Source organism: Thalassophryne amazonica, chromosome 4, assembly GCF_902500255.1.
Source record: "Thalassophryne amazonica chromosome 4, fThaAma1.1, whole genome shotgun sequence".
NCBI lineage: Eukaryota > Metazoa > Chordata > Actinopteri > Batrachoidiformes > Batrachoididae > Thalassophryne > Thalassophryne amazonica.
Window position 1 is genome coordinate 98,327,878 of NC_047106.1, and position 18,184 is coordinate 98,346,061.

General features: G+C 42.5%; 1 protein-coding gene across 3 annotated transcripts in view; it reads right to left on the reverse strand.

The window, feature by feature from the left end:
• LOC117508528 (SH2B adapter protein 2) overlaps window positions 1-18,184 on the reverse strand; it is a 66,292-nt gene that overhangs the window by 2,263 nt on the left and 45,845 nt on the right. For all 3 annotated transcript variants that reach the window (XM_034168308.1, XM_034168309.1, XM_034168310.1), the window contains exons 2-8: window positions 15,821-16,739; window positions 8,409-8,510; window positions 8,090-8,181; window positions 7,622-7,722; window positions 7,382-7,543; window positions 7,078-7,277; window positions 5,157-5,331 (exon numbers count right to left, since the gene is read on the reverse strand). In XM_034168308.1, coding sequence (XP_034024199.1) covers window positions 5,157-5,331; window positions 7,078-7,277; window positions 7,382-7,543; window positions 7,622-7,722; window positions 8,090-8,181; window positions 8,409-8,510; window positions 15,821-16,708 — 1,720 coding nt within the window. In that variant the 5' untranslated portion in view covers window positions 16,709-16,739. The remainder of the gene's footprint in view (window positions 1-5,156; window positions 5,332-7,077; window positions 7,278-7,381; window positions 7,544-7,621; window positions 7,723-8,089; window positions 8,182-8,408; window positions 8,511-15,820; window positions 16,740-18,184) is intronic.

Here is an 18,184-nt window from a genome sequence, read left to right on the forward strand (position 1 = left end):
TCTGAGAAAGCTCAGAACTACACAGGAGGACCTGGTCAATGACCTGAAGAGAGCTGGGACCACAGTCACAAAGATTACATTAGTAACACATGATGCTGTCATGGTTTAAAATCCTACAGGGCAGCAAGGTCCCCCTGCTCAAGCCAGCACATGTGGTCAGATGAGACCAGAATAGAGCTTTTTGGAATCAACTCCACTTACCATGTTTAGAGGATGAGAACAACCCCAAGAAAACCATCCCAACCATGAAGCATGGGGGTGGAAACATCATACTCTGGGGGTGCTCTTCTGAAAAGGGGACAGGACGACTGCACTGTATTGAAGGGAGGATGGATGGGGTCATGTATTGCAAGATTTTGGCAAACAACCTCCTTCCCTCAGTAAGAGCATTGAAGATGGGTCATGGCTGGGTCTTCCAGCATGACAATGACCCCAAACACACAGCCAGGGCAACTAAGGAGGGGCTCCGTAAGAAGCATTTCAAGGTCCTGGAGTGGCCTGGCCAGTCTCCAGACCTGAACTCAATAGAAAATCTTTGGAGGGAGCTGAAACTCCAAACCTGAAAGATTTGGAGAAGATCTGTATGGAGGAGTGGACCAAAATCCCTGCTGCAGTGTGTGCAAACCTGGTAAAAACTACAGGAAACATTTGACCTCTGTAACTGCAAACAAAGGCTATTGTACCAAATATTAACATTGATTTTCACAGGTGTTCAAATACTTATCTGCAGCAGTAACATACAAATAAATTATTAAAAAAAATCATACATTGTGATTTCTGGATTTTTTTTAGATTATGTCTCTCACAGTGGACATGCACCTAAGATGAAAATTTCAGACCCCTCCATGATTTCTAAGTGGGAGAACTTGCAAAATCGCAGGGTGTTGAAATACTTATTTTCCTCATTGTAACAGAGGAATCCTTCAAATAGTGATACAAGCACCAAAGTCAGCACAAATACTCCTTAGACATTACTTTTATAAAAAAAAAAAAAAAAATGACTAGCCACTTGAATTTTCAATAGGAAGCCAGGGAGGAGTCAACTGAAGAATTACACAGGGGTCAAAATTTAAATTTGGCTCTTTGTTTATTAAAAACAAACAGTGCAAGTAGTAGTAGAAGCAAAAACGTTAATGGTGCAAGAGATGATGGTTACTTTCCTAGCTGGCATAGCAGCATCCCCTTCGTGAAGCTTGCCTTCATTTGTTCACTCCTCTGGCGGGATGATCAATTCAAAAGCCTGACCAAGGTAGACATCACATATCCAGTCAAACTGCACCCTCCAAAGTCAAGTCTCGTGTGCTGCCCAGGTGAACAGCAGCACTATCCACTGGGTCATGCTTGATGTTCAAATGGATAGCTGCATCATCCAACAGGATCACTGCACTTCCAAATAATGTTTGCAACAGTACTCGTAGATGGCTGTAGCAGTTTCGATATGTTAGTGACTGGCACTATTGTATTCTTTAAGATCGAAGCAAGTTACAGTCACAGCATACTACTTCTGTTGCATTGTCAAAGTGTTAATTGTTTTAAAATTATGGTTTTCAATACAAAAACAGATGGTTAATTTCACCATTTTCTAATCTACTATCCAGGTAAGCAGAGAGAAAAGAATGCCAGACAAAAACAACAAGAATGGTGACAAAGGTCAATGGTGCGAGGTGGTTGGACACAACTGCAGGATTCAGACATGAGTTTGGCAGGGTTTAGTGCGTGTTCAGGCAGGGTCTGGTACACAATAAGGCTGCTCGTAACAAGCAACAGTATCTGAAGCATGAGGCGAAAACAGGGTCCAAAACACTGCAAGGCAGGAACAGGACAAAACACTCAGAAGAAACGCTCAAAAGAAGGTCCAAGGCACAACGATCTCGCAAAGAAGTGAGGGAGAGAAGTGCAACTAATAAAGAGGGAGCAATTAGCAGGAAATGCAAGACAGGTGTGGTGAAAGGATCTGGAACGGGGTGTGGCAAACAGGAGGGAGGGCAGGAGGGAAACGCCCACCATCAAATAGACACAAGACAAGAAGAATCCCACACAGCAAACCCAATCATGAACAAAAAGACAGCAACAAATCCCACAAGCCAAACCCCAATAAACCCCACAGTACAGTGATGACAAAGGACATGCACAGTGCCTTTTGTGTCTGTATCTTGTTCCTGGTCTGAGACACAACCTTCTTCTGTTACTTGTCTCTTGCTTATACTAAGGCACAGTTTAAATTCAAAATTACGTTCACCTCAAATAGGATTCGTGATTGGCTGAGAACAGATCATGAGACTAAGGACCACCGTCAACAGGAAATGCAAAAAAATGCTACTGGTGACACTCTTCCAATAAGAGACTGGCTGACTTGATAATGTTTCCACTTTTTCAGCACTACAGCTGCAATACTGACTTGGGTCCCATGCTACATCCAGCTGGATATATGGTGTCTTCTTTGGTCAAGTTTTTTCATTAATTGGCCTCCCGTGCACTCCCATTGAAGAAGAGAGCCATTAAGTGAGTAAGCTGTCAGGAAGAGAGCTGATGCAGGGAACAAGTGAGCAGGAGATTGGACGAAGGATTGAAAACAGGCCGACTTAATCATTACTACTGCTCTGCCTGCCCAGACTGATAAATTACAAAAGTGAGACACCACGTGAATTCTCCTGAGCCGCGATTGAACAATATGAACTGCTGCAAAGAGCTGGACATCGAGCTGAACACAATTATGGTAACTGAGTCAAAGGAACCCTTTGCTGGTGAGGAATCATTTATTGACCATAAATTTGTGACCTTTGTGGAATAAGTGGATACCCTGATTGTAGCACTTCAGGAGCTGAGTGAGGAATCGGAGTGTCCGAGTTTGTGATTGTCCTGAACCAAGACGAAGATACAAAAATTCAAAGACTTCCTGGACTCTACCATCAGAAATGTACATGTAAACGGTGAAAGTGTGACATTCACTTATCTCAGCAGTGACATTCATGTCTCTGGGTCCTCCACCTTCAAGGTGGAGTTTAGGGTCCTGGTGCTACCTGTCTTACTGTATGGTCGTGAGACTGGATGCTAACCAGTAACCTAAGGTGACGACCAGATGTCTTTGGTACAAGGGCTCTTCAGAGGATTCTTGGGTAGTGCTGGAATGACTGTGTCAATTGCTATCTTAGAAGACTAGGATAAAGAGTATCACTTGCATTGTGAGGAAATGTCAGCTATGACTAGGGATGGGTATTGATAAGATTTTATCGATATCGATGCCATTATCGATTCGATTCCTTATTGATTCCCTTATCGATACCTCGTGAATTTTGTACTAAAAGTAGGCTTTACAGGTTTTCTATGTATTTCATTGAGTCTTAAAGTAAATAAATATGAAATTGGTCACTGTATCCTTGATCTCTGGACATAAATAAAAATAAACAAAACGGTGTTTCGCTTTGAAGTTATTAATTCCGACTGGATTCTATCGTTCTAACTTGACTCGTCAGAGAGCCGCGCAACGTTTGGAGCTGTGTGAACAGAACGGAGGACCATTCTCGTTTCTTTCTCGCAACAAGACAGGAGTCCCAGTTAGTAACTTTAATCCACACAAAAGTGACTCACGATTTCACATATTCAGGGATGAAAGTGGTGGGAAAAAAAAAAAGATGAAACCCAAAATTACCCCCCAACACCACCTGCACGAAAATGTTTGAATTCTAGAAGCTCTGAAATACAATCTGGAACTATTCCAGACAATAAACTGGAGTGAGTGCAGCATCCATTTAGTGAGGGGAGAAAAAAAAAAAACTTTCCTTATTCAAATTCATTCCAGTAGTATTCTGCTCTTACTAGGATGCAGCAGTTTTCTAGCTTGGCAGGTAGTTATGGAGGAAATCACTGAAGAAATTAACACATTGAAAATATGGTTTGACTGAAACAAACTGTCATTAAACTTAAATAAGACATGGATGAAATGGAGGTGTAAGAGTCAATAGGTGTTCACAGGAAACATTTATTTCTGTATGTATTTATTTATTTATTTATGTTCATTGTTAGTTGGTTTTATATTTTCTGTTGTGTTTTTATTCAGGTTCTTTTTGTCTCTTTCTCTAAAATTGTATTATTATTATCATTAGATTAGTTATTATTACTATTATTGCTGTGCTTGGTATTATTATTAATATATAAACAAAAATAAATTGAAAAAAAATATTACAATTTGTAATACATTTGACTCTTTTACGACAACAAACGTTTGACAGCTGCCACTGCTTAATGCTAACATTAACATGGAAAATGCCATAGACATGCTAACGTGTTAGCATCAGTCCCATTTTTAAGTTATAAAATACCTCTATTAACTGTTTCAGAAGACCAAAAAGGTAAATAATACTCACAGCCATATGCTCTTTAGGGTTTTAGCGGGGGAAAGCAAAACAAAAAAATTAATCAACGAAGCAATGATCGAAGCACTGGTTCGATCTGCGAATCACTGCTTCGATTGGTTCAAGGTTCAAAGCAAAGCCGCACTGCAGAAAAGTTGATTACAGACCCGCTGCAGGGTCTGTAATCAATGTAGAGAAATTATCATTTTCCTGACAAACACCCCCAAAAACAACGGCCACTCTGAAGGACCGATAAGGGAATCGTTAAGTAAAAAGGTTATTGATGTCGGTGGATCGAATCATTTCTTAATGATACCCGAAAGGAACCGGTTCTCGATAACCATCCCTAGCTATGACATTGTGGCTATGTGGTGCATTTCTCAGCTCATGATCCAGCATGCAGGTGGCTTAGTGTTGTTGACCCCAGTGTTTGGACAAGGCCAAGGGGATGCCTATGTTTCACCCAGCTGTGGCAGATCGATAGTTATGCTTGAGTACTGGAGACGGACCAGTTGTATGCGCGGGTGGTTGCCATCCAGGACCCAAGGCAGTTCTGTAATGTGGTGGATGTGACAATGCGTGGCACCAGTGTATGCTCCCAAACTTGACCTGACCTTTGAATTAAAGCTAAAAGTGTACGCTACGAGCATATCTTGGCTGTTTCATTTCAATTACATTCTGGTGATATACAATGACAAAAAAAAAAAAAATTAAGTGTCACTGTTCAAATACTTATGTAGCCAACTGTAGATCATGACTTATCAATGAAAATATGAATTGAATGGTGTGTGAGTATGTGTCTACCTGTGGTGGCGCGGCGCTGCACTTGTACATAAGAGCGTAACGTGATGTCAGCAGAGCCTCCAGATTCCAGAGGGATGGGGTGGGCATGGAAGTGTCTCAACATGTCCGACACGGTGTGGAACCACAAGTGGTGAACATGGCACTGTCCATTCTCATTCACTGATAAACGCAAATGCTGGGAGAGAAAATGTCACAGAAACAAGGAAAATCCATATGAAGGTTTGAGAGAGGAAAAAACGATGAAAGAGAAGGCAGAGAACAAGAGAGGGTTATGACAGTCAGAACAGAGTGCAAAGATAAGAGCACATCAGAATAGGAAATAAATAACAGGACATGTTGGTTTTCATCTGAGAAACGTCTCGCCGTGGGACGAGCACGACAGAATTCTGACACCAGAGGAAGAGAAGGCAGCTGACGCTTCCTCAACAATGTCCGCTAGCCGGATGTGTCCTTCAGGGATCAAGTTACATAACGGGACTGAAACACTGGCAGTGCTGAATGGTTTTGTGGGCCAAAACAACACAGTCTCCTGCGAGCTGCAGCCCTAAATATCATGACAAGTCTAGTATTCCTACAGACCAGGGCTGCCATTCTGGAAACAACTCATGATTACATAGTTTAGCGTGTAGAGCAGGTGATATCAAAGTTGGGTAACCAATATGTAGACCTGACTTCAATCTCCAGTCATGCCACCTATCTGTGTCCTTGGACAGACATTGTATCTGCACTGTCTCAGTCCACGTACGATAGAGTGGAATCCCATCCAGGGGGAATTGTAGCATCTATATTGTTTCATGGTACAGAATCTGGGGTCAAGCACCGGCACCAGTGGAACTCACAACACAGGACTATAGATACATGGCATTGCTGACATATTAACTGGTAGCATTTGATGTAGAAGCATGAATCAGCTTTAAGGTGTGTCCTGACCACTGGAGACAACTGCTGACATTTCTCATTATAACAATGCACAGTGTTAGTATGCTAAGCTACAAAAGATTGTAACATCTGTAGTCCCAGAACAGAAAATGAAATCAACTGGATCATTTAGCTTGGCTCCAAGTCCTTTGCATAACTGAAGGTCAGTATCAAACTTGAACAAGTTGAGTGATTAACCCCTTTCACACCGGGCCAACACAGAGCTGCATAATGTGGCGTATCGACTACGTCGACCTTATGCAGCCCTACAACAAGCTTATACGCTGAGGGACGCAAAGGGGTCTGCGACATGGACGCAAAAAATTTAACATGTTTAATTTTTTCACAGACATTTGGCACAGAGCACTGACGCAGTGCTCTATGCAAGTCTATGCAACACTCTGCTACTGTATGCAAGTCTACGTAACACTGCGCTACTGTAGTCCATGCTTCCGCAATTGTACCCTACCCTACGCCAGTCTGGCAAAAAATCCTTTCGGTTTTTTATAAGTACATATCTGCATTGCTAGATTTTATTCATCCCACTGTACTCTGCTGAACCTTTGCTGGCAGTGGAACTTCAAAACCACAGAAGAAGAGGTGGGCCAAAGCCCACCCGTGCGCGCAACATAAGCAGCCATTCCTGTATAATAGATACGCAGCTCAGTGCAACTCTATGCAGGCCCGATGTGAAAGGGGCTTTTGCAGTCAATCACCTATGTCGCCATGCTACTAGCAGGTAGACACTTTTCCATAAAAGTGCATGTATCATTCAACTTTCTCTCTATCGCTAGTCACCAATATGTTCCTTAAAGACTTCTTTTAGGTGCTCAGAACATAATTCATTAAAAAAAATAAAAAAAACACTGAATTTTAATCCAAATCATGCACAGCACTTGAGCCTGTAGCTTTGGTCATGTGGCGGGGGGAGGGGTACAGTCTGTCCCCTCCTGACTACAGTGCTGCAAGCGTTTCTTTCTCCCCGTTTCACCATTCACCTCACCTTGGCTTTACCCTGGAAGTTGAAGGTAAGGACGTACTCGCCCGGCCGTGTCTCACTTTGGCGTATCACAAAGAGCCCGTGGCTCCTGGCTCCTCCTGCAAGCACCAGCTGAGCTGCCCGCACACGGGAAAGTGTACCATGGAACCATGGATACCCTGCTAGGCTAGCATCACCCTCTGAGTCTTTTCCTCCTTCATTGCCTGAGTCAAACACAGGTCACTGCATATCAGCAGATTTCTTTTTCCTCCTGTGCATCTGGACAGTCACCAGTGTTGGTTTGCAAAGAAAAGACAAGTGTTCTTACCTGTGTTCAGGTTTGACCCCTGAGCTTCTGGGGACTGGAGGAAGCGCTCTAAAGGCATGTGGGATGGGTGCTGGGTGAAGGGGGGTTCCCTGCACCGTACTGAAGGGGCACTGTAGTGTTCCACTCCAGTAGGGCATGACCTCTCTGAGCCACGATAGACGCCTGAGCAGAAACATCACACGCTAACACATTCATCTCCATTAAGAGATTTGATCATGTACCAGGAGTGTCTGTGCTCACCTTCAGACAGAAGCTCGCAGCTGCATGACGCCACCATGGAGCAGTCTTTTGAGGACTGACCATGAGGACATGACGCCAGCTCGATATCGTCCCCGCTGTCACTGTATGCAAGCACACGGGTCAGTCAGACCGCAACAAGATACACATACACACACTCAAGCAAACAAATTTCACCATGTCTGAACACACAGCTCAAGACACAGCCACATCTTACAAACGGGCACAAATAATCTTTCTGTTTACATCTCGAGCTGCACCAGCACAGATCGAAGAAGCCAGGAAACTGTGGAGGAATGTGTGAATGTTTGTGAGGGCACCAACTCGTCCATGTTTGTGCAACAACGACCTGTAAAAAACTCCACTAACTAAATTAATAATGACTGTGTGCGTTTCTCCTCCTTTCCCCTATTCTCCATCTCTTGGTTTTCCCCATCATCAGCAATGACAAATATTTATCTGGCGGTTTACCCAGGGTCTATGCAGTCCTGGATGTCAGCAACCCAAGAGTTTTTCTGCAGTGAGTCAATGGTTTCCAGGATGTACTCGCCCCCATTTTCCACCTGTGAAGGCAGCGAAAATTTGCAATCACACACCAAACTCTGTTCTGCAGACCACATCAGGGTCCAGAATAGGGCAGATCTCAGACATCAGCAAGCTCAGTCAGTTTCCACTAACATCTTGTGAGTTTGTGTGGCCAAACCTGTTTTTTTTTTTGTCTGTGTTATTATCATTTATCTCAACAATATGCAGCTGTGTAAATGTGTTTGTAGAACTGTTCTGCTCATACCTTGAGAACAAAGGTGTTGTCCTTGTCAGGCATCTCCAGTGGCATGGTGGTCCTCACCTCCACAATGGCTGACAAAGGAATGCTCACCTTGGGTTTCGAAGACTGAAGTGCAAACAAAGATATAATGAAGGATCAAAGTGACATCCACAAGTCAAAAATTTATTTAAATCTCCAATGTGGCAGCAGCAGTGCCATGGACATGGTGCAGAATTCCAAACAGTTTGAATGATGTTTGATGTTTCCCGAAAGGACCAAAAGGGTTCAGATTTCATTCCCGCTGATCACATGAGCAGCTGATTTTTACAGATGATCTTCTCCTGTCTAATCACAGTGGTCTTCATCGCTGGAATGAGTCATTTGATGCAATGAAAACGTGAATCCTTTCAGCCCTTTATGGTGAGACCACTAGGTTCCTGTGGTAAATGTGCATAAAGCAGGATAGCTATAGCACTGTTTTTATCATTTTTGCTCATGATATATACAATAAGGCCAATGACGATATTTACCGTATTTTCTGCACCACAAGGCACACTGGATTATAAGGCACGGCCTCAATTAGCGGGTACTTAACCCTTACAAAAGGCGCACGCTAAAACATATAGTCTACAAAAAAAAAGGTCACGGAAGCAAAACAGTGAGTTTATTTGAACTTTTTAACAACTCTGAACTACCGGTATTTAACAATATGGTACTCACGTTGTTTTTTATTATGGTTCTGTCACAAATCCATCAAAGTCCTCATCTTCTGTGTCTGAATTGAACAGCTGGGCAATTTCGCCATCAAACACGCCAGGTTCCCGCTAATCATCGCTATCGTTTTTGCCTTCAGCCAAATGGTGACTGTAGAGACGCTTCTCCCGGCTGTTCTTTGTTCAATGACCCATTGCTCGAGTTGGTCTTCTAGCTGTGGCCACCTTGCTTTGTTTCCGCGGAAACTCCGTTTGGTCTTTTTAACTTGGTGCAGTTCATTTTCTTGTTTCCTCTCGCAGCTGCTCTATTCCCATGAACAGCCGCGTAACTGATAGCCTGCAGTTTGAATTGTGCCTCGTAAGCATGTCTCTTCGCTGGCGCCATTTTCCGGGGGCCTTAGACAAACAAATGTTGTTTTGTAGGATACCTGTAGTATACGGTAACTACCGGAGGAGTGGCGGAGGTAAGTGTACGTACCACGGACTCATGGACTCTTATCTGATTGGTTTATCGCTGGCAGCGTACGTATTCTACAGTACCAGCGTACGTACTTTACGTATTACGTAATGTTCTCCGACTGGTTTATGGCTGCCAGCGTACGTACTTTACGTATTATGTTCCTGTCATATAGATATATATATATATATATATATATATATATATATATATATATATATATATATATCTCAGTGACATGCAGTCAGGTAAGGCACAGCCTCACCCGCCATCATGGAAAGAAAAAATGTAAATGAAAAAATTAAATGATTATATTTATCCAGTGATTTGAACTATAAAGTTATTTTCCTTTTAACTTCACCAGTTTTAGATTATTTTTTATTCAAAAATCTCAGAATTTTTACATCTGCCGTTCAAATACTGAGAAGAGACGTGCGGTGAGGCAGCAGCCAGCTGTGCCTCACGTTGGATTGAGCAATCACCGGGGTAACTGCTGGAATGCTAAGCAGTGTGACTGTCTCTCTGTATGTCACTGTTAAAATGGTCAAACACTTTAGTTATATGAACTTAAATCCCATAGTTTAGCTGATGTACATAATCTAGTGTTTTTTGTCAATAGCTGTATGTGTGTGTAACAAGTTTTGTGTGCTCAGCGACCATAAAATGGCTGCAAAAAGGCACCAGGTGAGGCATGCAGTTCTCCTGCCTCATGGTAGGGGCACTAGTGATCCCAGGGATTCTTCCTGCAGCAGCAACTCAGTTACAGAATAAGTGACAGCAAGCTACAAGAGTAGCCATTCATTTATTTTTTCCTGTCACCTGGACTTTACTTTCAGAATGGAGGATTACATATCCAAACTGAAACATTTTTTAAAACTGGACTTTCAATCAAAGCAGGAGCTAAGGTTTGCTTAAGACAACAGAAGAGCTGCTCTCTTTTCAAACGGAGTGGGACACACGTAAAGGCTGGCTGTGTGGACGTCCAGCCTTTTCAACTTTTCCTGCCTTATCTTCTCAACTTGTGACAATGTCTTCAAAGCCAGAAAAGAATACAGTCGGAACAGGAGTGACAGTGATCTCCACTGAGACACAGACTTTTAAAACTGAAGGAAGATAAGGAAAACTTCCACAAGCAAGTCATCGATGCTTTTGTTCAGAAGGAGCGGCACACATGGACTTCATTTATCAGTAAAGGTAAGACCATAATAACGTTTGTTTGTTTTTTTATTAAATGTGCTTTTTGTGTGCTACAGTTTGTATGTGTAAAGAATGCAAATGTGAGATTTTAAACATAACCTGTTAACTGCTGTCAGTCAAATGGTGAATAAGCTACTATGTGGGGTTCATGTTTGGAAATCTGATTGTGATGAAGTCAGTGCCTCACCAGCCATCAACCTCACCGCACATCACTGATATATATACAGTTCTCACCTTTGACTTAAGGCCAAACTATCTGTGACCCGAACTCTTTAACACAGATGAGCGGTGTCATGCAACAGATCACTATTAACTACATAAAGTGTGTGTGGTAACATCCATTTCCAACATGATTATGACGCAATTGACACCGAGACCATTTTAACAAACCTTGACGGCAGCACTGTAGGCGCACTTTGTAGCATGTCTCTCTGCACATCCCACAGCCAGAATATGCACAGAAATACCTGTGCAAATACCTCACTGTGAAAGATCACCCCCGTCAAGAGTGAAGCCTGTGGCTCATGAAGCCAGTAAAAAGATGTGAACTTACAAATTGCTGAATGTAATGTATACAATACATTTACAGTTTGGGCTCAAGTGACCAGTCAGGGTTCTTTAAAATTAATGACAGGACAGTGTATTTTTTTAAACAATTCCCCTAAACATATTGTGACAAAAATTTAAAAAAGCTATTATACAGCAATTTACCAGGTCATTCCACAGCTCAGATTTTTTTTTTTTTTAATTTCTGTCGCTTTCTTTCTCACTGTTTGTCTCCGTGATTATTCCCACTAACCGACAGCATCGAATCTAAAACAGGAGTGTGAATTCTGGAAAGTGTCTGGCCTCAATTTGCCCTTTGCAGGGTTGGACCCAGACATTAATCTTAACCATCTTTGAAGCAGCGTGCTCTCTGTGTGTGTGTGTGTGTGTGTGTGTGTGTGTGTGTGTGTGTGTGTGTGTGTGCACTTGACAGTCTTATCTGCTCATCACTGATGTGCCCGTGCAGCTGGCTGCCATCCATGCCTGCAAGTTATTTCTCAGGATCAGATGTTGCAAATCACTTCCCATGTGAAAGGGACCATTTCCTGTACCTCTGGAATTTGGACGTGTATAGAGCTGTTACACACCGTTAGTCAGCATACCTGACAACCTCTTGTTTGGTATAAAGTCTGCAGCCAGTGTCAACAGCATAAAAAAGTTCACTTCCAAATGCTCCATAATTAGTGAGGTAATGTCTCTTTTAGGATAATTTCATTATTCTTAGGTCTCGACCACCAGGAAAGGTTTGCTGACCTTAATGTGCACTGACACGAGCATGCCTGTGGCTCACGCAATAGCACGAATGTAGTTGTGACAATCCCACCCGCTGTGTTCACAGCTGGACGCCATTCTTTGTTCCACCGGCTGCCACGTGCTCTGCGCTGGATGCTGCATATATAGAATAATTATTTCGCGGCGGATTAATCATTTTTTTCTGCAAATTGGCTGTTGAAAATGGCTCTAATCGCATCTTGAATCAGAGGAGGCTGCAGTCAGACCTAACTACCTGCAGAAAGCATTTTGAGCCGTCTAAAAAGGTAATTATCTGTCTTGTTTACATTATCATGGCTTGACAAAACAGTTGCGTGTTCTTTCCTTCTTGCGTGCAGCTGTTAAAGTATGTTTATAACAGATTTAACATCTTGTTATAATCGTTCAGACAAGATGTGCTCTGATGCGATCTGCTGATGTCACCACTCGCTCTGTTCACTTCTTGTTTACTCCACTTGACGAGCTGCACGTAGTGTTGGAGATTAGATCGCACCACATAGTACGACATTTATGCGTGAAAGATTTTTTTGAACATTTCAAAATTCTCTGTGCACAACAGCATGCACCGACGCCCCTCTGGCGTCCTTTCTGCTCCCGTTAAAGACGAGTTTACTCTCCAGCTCTCTGTGTCGTGCTATTGCATGAATCAAAGGCATGCTCGTTTTGCAAAAATAAGGTTGTGAAGATCTTGACAGAGCTCTTTGCTTTTACCCATCATGAGCTGTTTCTTGTGTGCAGGGGCGCCAAAAAGGGGAGATAAGGAGAATGATTCTAGGGGTCCATGACTGACAAGGGCCCAGAGAGGCCCTAATACAATCACATATATATTTGATTTACAATGTATTGGTAATGCTAACTTTGTTTTGGAAACATTTCTCAACACCCACCCCCCTCTATTTACATAAACTGGTTCAGTCCACCTGCTCCATCAGAAAGCTGCAGAAACTTTACAGACAGCAAGTGGTGCCACAGATGGCAGGATGCCTCAGAACTCATGGAGCAAAAAAAACAAAAAAAAAAAAAAAAAAACAAAGAAAGCTCACACAGGAGAAAGAAGCGAAGGGTCAACAGTATATCACCCAGTTCTTTTATAGGCAACATGGGTCTGTTAGTGGTTCATATGATGGAAAGTTCTGGAATGTTAGCCTGTTGTCTGTTCCTAACTTTGTCCATAGTTTATAAGCTAGCTCACGTTTCTCCACATATTAGCTCATATTTCTGAAGAAAACTTTGGATTTATGCATTTCACTGTTAAAAAGTAAGTCCTTTCGGCTGTTCCCTTGTTTTCACTCTGGGTCACCAAAGCAAATCCAAGGTGGATCATGTTGAATTGGCGCAGGTTTTATGCCGGATGCCCTTCCTACCTCAACTCCACATTACATGGAGAAATGTGGCAGGGGTGGGGTTTGAACCAAGAACCTTTTGCACTGAAAACAAGTGCAATAACCACTTGGCCAACACCCCTGTTGTTTGTTAAATAATTAATGCAGGCAAACATTTAGCAAGCTGCTCTGCTCAAAAAAATGATGCATGTTCTGAACATACACATCAAGAGCAGCAACAGTCTGTCACTCCTCCTCTGCCCCACCTGAACAAGCCCAAGTACCCCCTGAGGAAGGAGGTGAGCAGCTGTGTGCTGAATTAATCGATTATTATGGAGGAAAAAACATTAAAGAATAAAAAAATCATTCTGAAATTTAAAAAAAGCCTATAGTCTGAATTTATGTCAGCAGTTTGGGACTCTCATCCCCCCGGTTTACAGGAGGAACAGAGAATATTTCTAGTGCCTCCAGACTGGGTGAATGCTTTCAATCAAATCATTTTTGTCAGTCTTGAGTATCTGTCTTGCAGGAAATAATTGAATCTAAATTAATTTCATTGTATTTTCAGTGCTTCCCCTACCAAGTAACTGTCAACTGATTTTTTTTTTTTTGGGGGGGGGGGGGGGGGGGGGGGGTCAAAAATATGGGAATGATAGTCAAAAAAAATTAAAATGCATAGTTTTATTTAAAATGGTATCATAATTTTCTGCTGGTCCGGTGCCAGCTATTGGGGGGCAGTGAGATTTCTTTTCACAAGGCCCAAAATCCCTAGTGGCGCCCCTGCTTGTGTGACACCTTGGTAATGAGACATCTTTTTACAAGCCATCAGTTGGGACTGAACTAGCTGATATTAATTTACACTGACAAGTGGCAGAACTGCTTTCTAATTACTGATAAATTTCAGCTGGTGTCTAGGCTTCCAATATCTTTTTGCACCTCCCTTTCTTCATGTGTTCAATTTGTCTTTCCTGTGTCATTTCATTATGACACATAATTTATGGACGTCTATGGTTTGATGTCTTTGTGGCATTCCACTTTATTAAACATAACTTAATTTCTGTACTTATTTGTACGTGTGGATTACTTGGGTTATTACCAACATCTGGTGAACATTTCATGTCAATAAAACCTTTAGAAATATTTTTACTGAGAAAAATGGTCACTGTGTGAAGTGTTTTTTTTTTAAATACAAGCAGCCTTCACAAATGTCAAAACACCGAGAGTTTCCATTTAACTTGAGCCACAGCCAATGAAATAAGTCAAAATTAACGCAAAGAGATAAGTGAATGTCTCCACAAGTTCAACACTTTTGCCACATGCAGATACACTTCTCATTATCTGGTGTCCACAAAGTCTGGACCTCAGTCGTGAACCAAGACACTCCGATTCCTCACTCATCAGCTTTTTAAGTGCTGCAACCAGTGTATCCACTGATTCTGCAAACATCAGAGCACTGTGTATGCACATGCGTACACGCACACACACATCAGATGTTGCAACTGAGACATTTTCCCATTTCATGAAATATATTAGCTCATTTTGAATTTGATTGCAGCAACATTCCTCTCTTAAAACTCCAGCAACTAGTCTCCTCACTTCCCAGATGTTTACTAATCCTAACCGTTGTTAAAAGAAAGGGATGCTACACAATGGTAAACATCACCCTGTTACAACTTTGTTGAGATGTGTTTTATTTATTGACATATATATCCAGTAGGTTGTGGTAGGGCTGGCTGCTGTGTCATAATGCGGGCGGTTATGGTGGTGTAGTGTGGCCACACAGCAGGCAGATTGATGGCTCTGACAGGATGGGAGCCAAAGCCGTTCAGACAGCAGTGAGACTTTTATGAGTGTTTATTGTGTTGACTCTGATCTGTTATGATTTGTAAGATCTGAACAGGAAGCCAGTGATTAAATAATTGAGCCTGTGTGCAGGGCAGGCCTATGCAAATGAGAATGTTTACTTAAAGTGTCATTACATGGCTGCAACCACCAATATAATCTGATAAGCCCTGTTTTGAATTTTCCTATGCAGTCATTAATATCAAATGAAACTGCTGAACCACAATTAAGTTCTATTTTATCTCAAGATGTTTTGAGTGATGCACCAAATGCTTTCAGTTCCTCAATAATTTTGCCAAAATTGAGGAAGTGATCAATATGTATCTTTATTTTTTTGTACATGAAATACAATCTTTGAACAGCTTTTAGCTCCTTCACCCCTTCTGGCTGTCCACCTGTCTTTACTCATCATTCCCACCACACACATGATCAAAGCACAGCAGTAGATCAGCTGTACCACCTTGTGGTCTTCTTAAGGTCAAGGGTCAGTGATCTGGAAATCCCACATTGAGAAGTATGTTGTGTGCTTGGTCTTAAGCTGGTGTCACTCAGGGTCAGAGGTGTGTGTTTGTATGTGTGTGTGTGTACCTTGGGTGGTACGTAGAACTCCAACAGGAAGCTCTCGCCTCCCTCCTCTCTTCTGGACTTCCTAAGCAACAGGCGGCACTTTTGCCACTGCACCGCACCCATACAGTTTGTGTCATCGGCCACCATGTATCTCAGTGTGCCTTCTCTTTGGACTTCCAGCAGCTCGGCTTTGTGTCCCTGGGAAGCCCTGGGAAGCCTGAGCTTTTGGGACCACTTCTCTCCTGCTGCTGCTTCACCCGCTCCTCCCCCATTAGACTTCCTGGTTCCGGAGAGAATGTCAGGTTCAGGGGAGGCGCGGCGGTGCCACATTTCCTTCACCCCATCCACCACACACAGACTCATGTTCCTCAGTGAGAAGCCTTTCTTGAAGCGAGCCTTGGGGTGACTGACTGAAACGTCCTCTGAGCTGCGGGACTGGCCCAGAGCAGGCACCTTATGGGTTGTTTGGGGACCCCGGGAGGCTCCCTCCTCTAACCCTCCCCCTCCGCTATCCATACTGTCCAGGGATTCACTTGAAGCCCCAGCGTCCTTGCGTCTGTGGTAGAGGTCGTGGCTGTAAGACAACGGGCAGCCCTGGATTCCCAGGAAAGGAACAATGCTGTATTTGGATGCTGAGTTGGAACCGTCGTCACCAGAGGAAGTCTGGTTCTCCCGGGCCTGCATCAAAGCTGTAGAGAAACACTCCAGAAAGTGTTGGGCAAAATGCTGAGAGAAGCTTGCATCGGCACCGGGTGAATCGTAGCATGGGTTCTCTGATAGGAAACGCCGGAACTTGTCAGCGAAGTCTGAAGCAGAGGCTTGAGCGTGAAGCTCACAGAACTCTCGCCAGTCAGGCAGTGGGCATGTGGAGGAGAGCTCCGGGCTACCAGGCACCACCGCTCCGTTCATCACTGGGCCATGCCAACTCACCTAGGAGAGGCTGGAGACAAGAAGCTGGATGTTAGCCTTGCGTGGAACACAGAAAAACAAAAATTTCACCACAAAATTATGTAACATTTCCAATCAGGCATAAAACCATTGTGAGGCTTTCCATTTACATTTGAAAGACCCCTTTATCCAAAGTGCCTTAAAATTCAGAAAAATTACAATTCAAGCACATATTCTGTGATCACTGCAATGCACACCATGTTCATTTTTTTTTTTTTTTTTTTTTTTTTTTAAGAGGTTTTCAGGAGGACAGAACATGCTTGATTACCAATTTGTGATATTCTGGAATTTAATTTATTCATGACACGATTCAATATGTAACCTACAGCACAGCGTTCATAGAGCGCAAACCTCCACCAACACAAGCTTCCAATTCCACAAATCAAATTTTTACTCTGGAAAAAAAAATTTAAGGTCAAAATCCTATTAGAAGTGGCTCAAATGTCAGGAGTATGTATTTAGTTCATGCACTTGAATCAAAGTTTTTGTGGTGTCAGGTTTTTTTCCCGCAACTTTTTCAGTTTCTGAATTCTTTTTCAGAGAACATATCTCTGGTATGCACAATTTGTCATTGTTTTTTTGGCACTTGGTTTCTGACTGACAACTGCAAGATAGACAAACAGGCATAAAATTGGAACCTCCATCCAATTTTGGTGGCGTAGATAAATCCATAACAGAAAAATGAGTGTGATTGGGGCACTTTTGATTGAGATATAATGCAAAATGTACACCAAATGGGCTTTCAATATTAAATTCAAATGACCACAAAATCCACAACCCAGATCATATCCGGAACAAACTTTATCAGGTGATGGTGAGTGCCAGTCTGCACCTCACTTTCAAATATAAGAGTGATTAGGGCATGTCTGATGAAGATGTCAATGTCAGCTTGCGCCCTATGACTGCTGGGATAGGTTCCAGCCCCCCGCGACCCTTAATTGGACTAAGCGGTAGAAGATGAATGAATGAATGAATTTACACACCCAATGGCCTCCCAAAGTGCTTTTCAGTAAAATAGGCACAACAATAAAAATAATGAAAGCAATAAAAACAACAATAATACAGTGGAATAAAAGACCCAATAAAAGCGGTTTTACTCAGCCAAAGGCCAAAGTGAACAAGTGAGACTTAAGAAACATTTTAAAACTGGAAAGACTATTGGTAGTCCACACTGTGAAAGATAGCGCATTCCACAAAGTGGCAGGGTTCTCAGCAGGATTTGTTCTTAGCCCAATGGGGTGCAAAACTCACCTTAAAAAGCCAGGGGTTCGGGGACTGCTTAGGCTTCGCCACCGCCAAAGCTTGTGCATTATTGGCTTATAAAGGGCCATCTTTGGCATTTTTTTTTTAACTACAAGATGTAGAGTAATCAGAAATTAATCTTGAAGTTAAAAAAAAAACATTTGTAAGGATTTTCTTTAGTAAACTGCTGTGTAT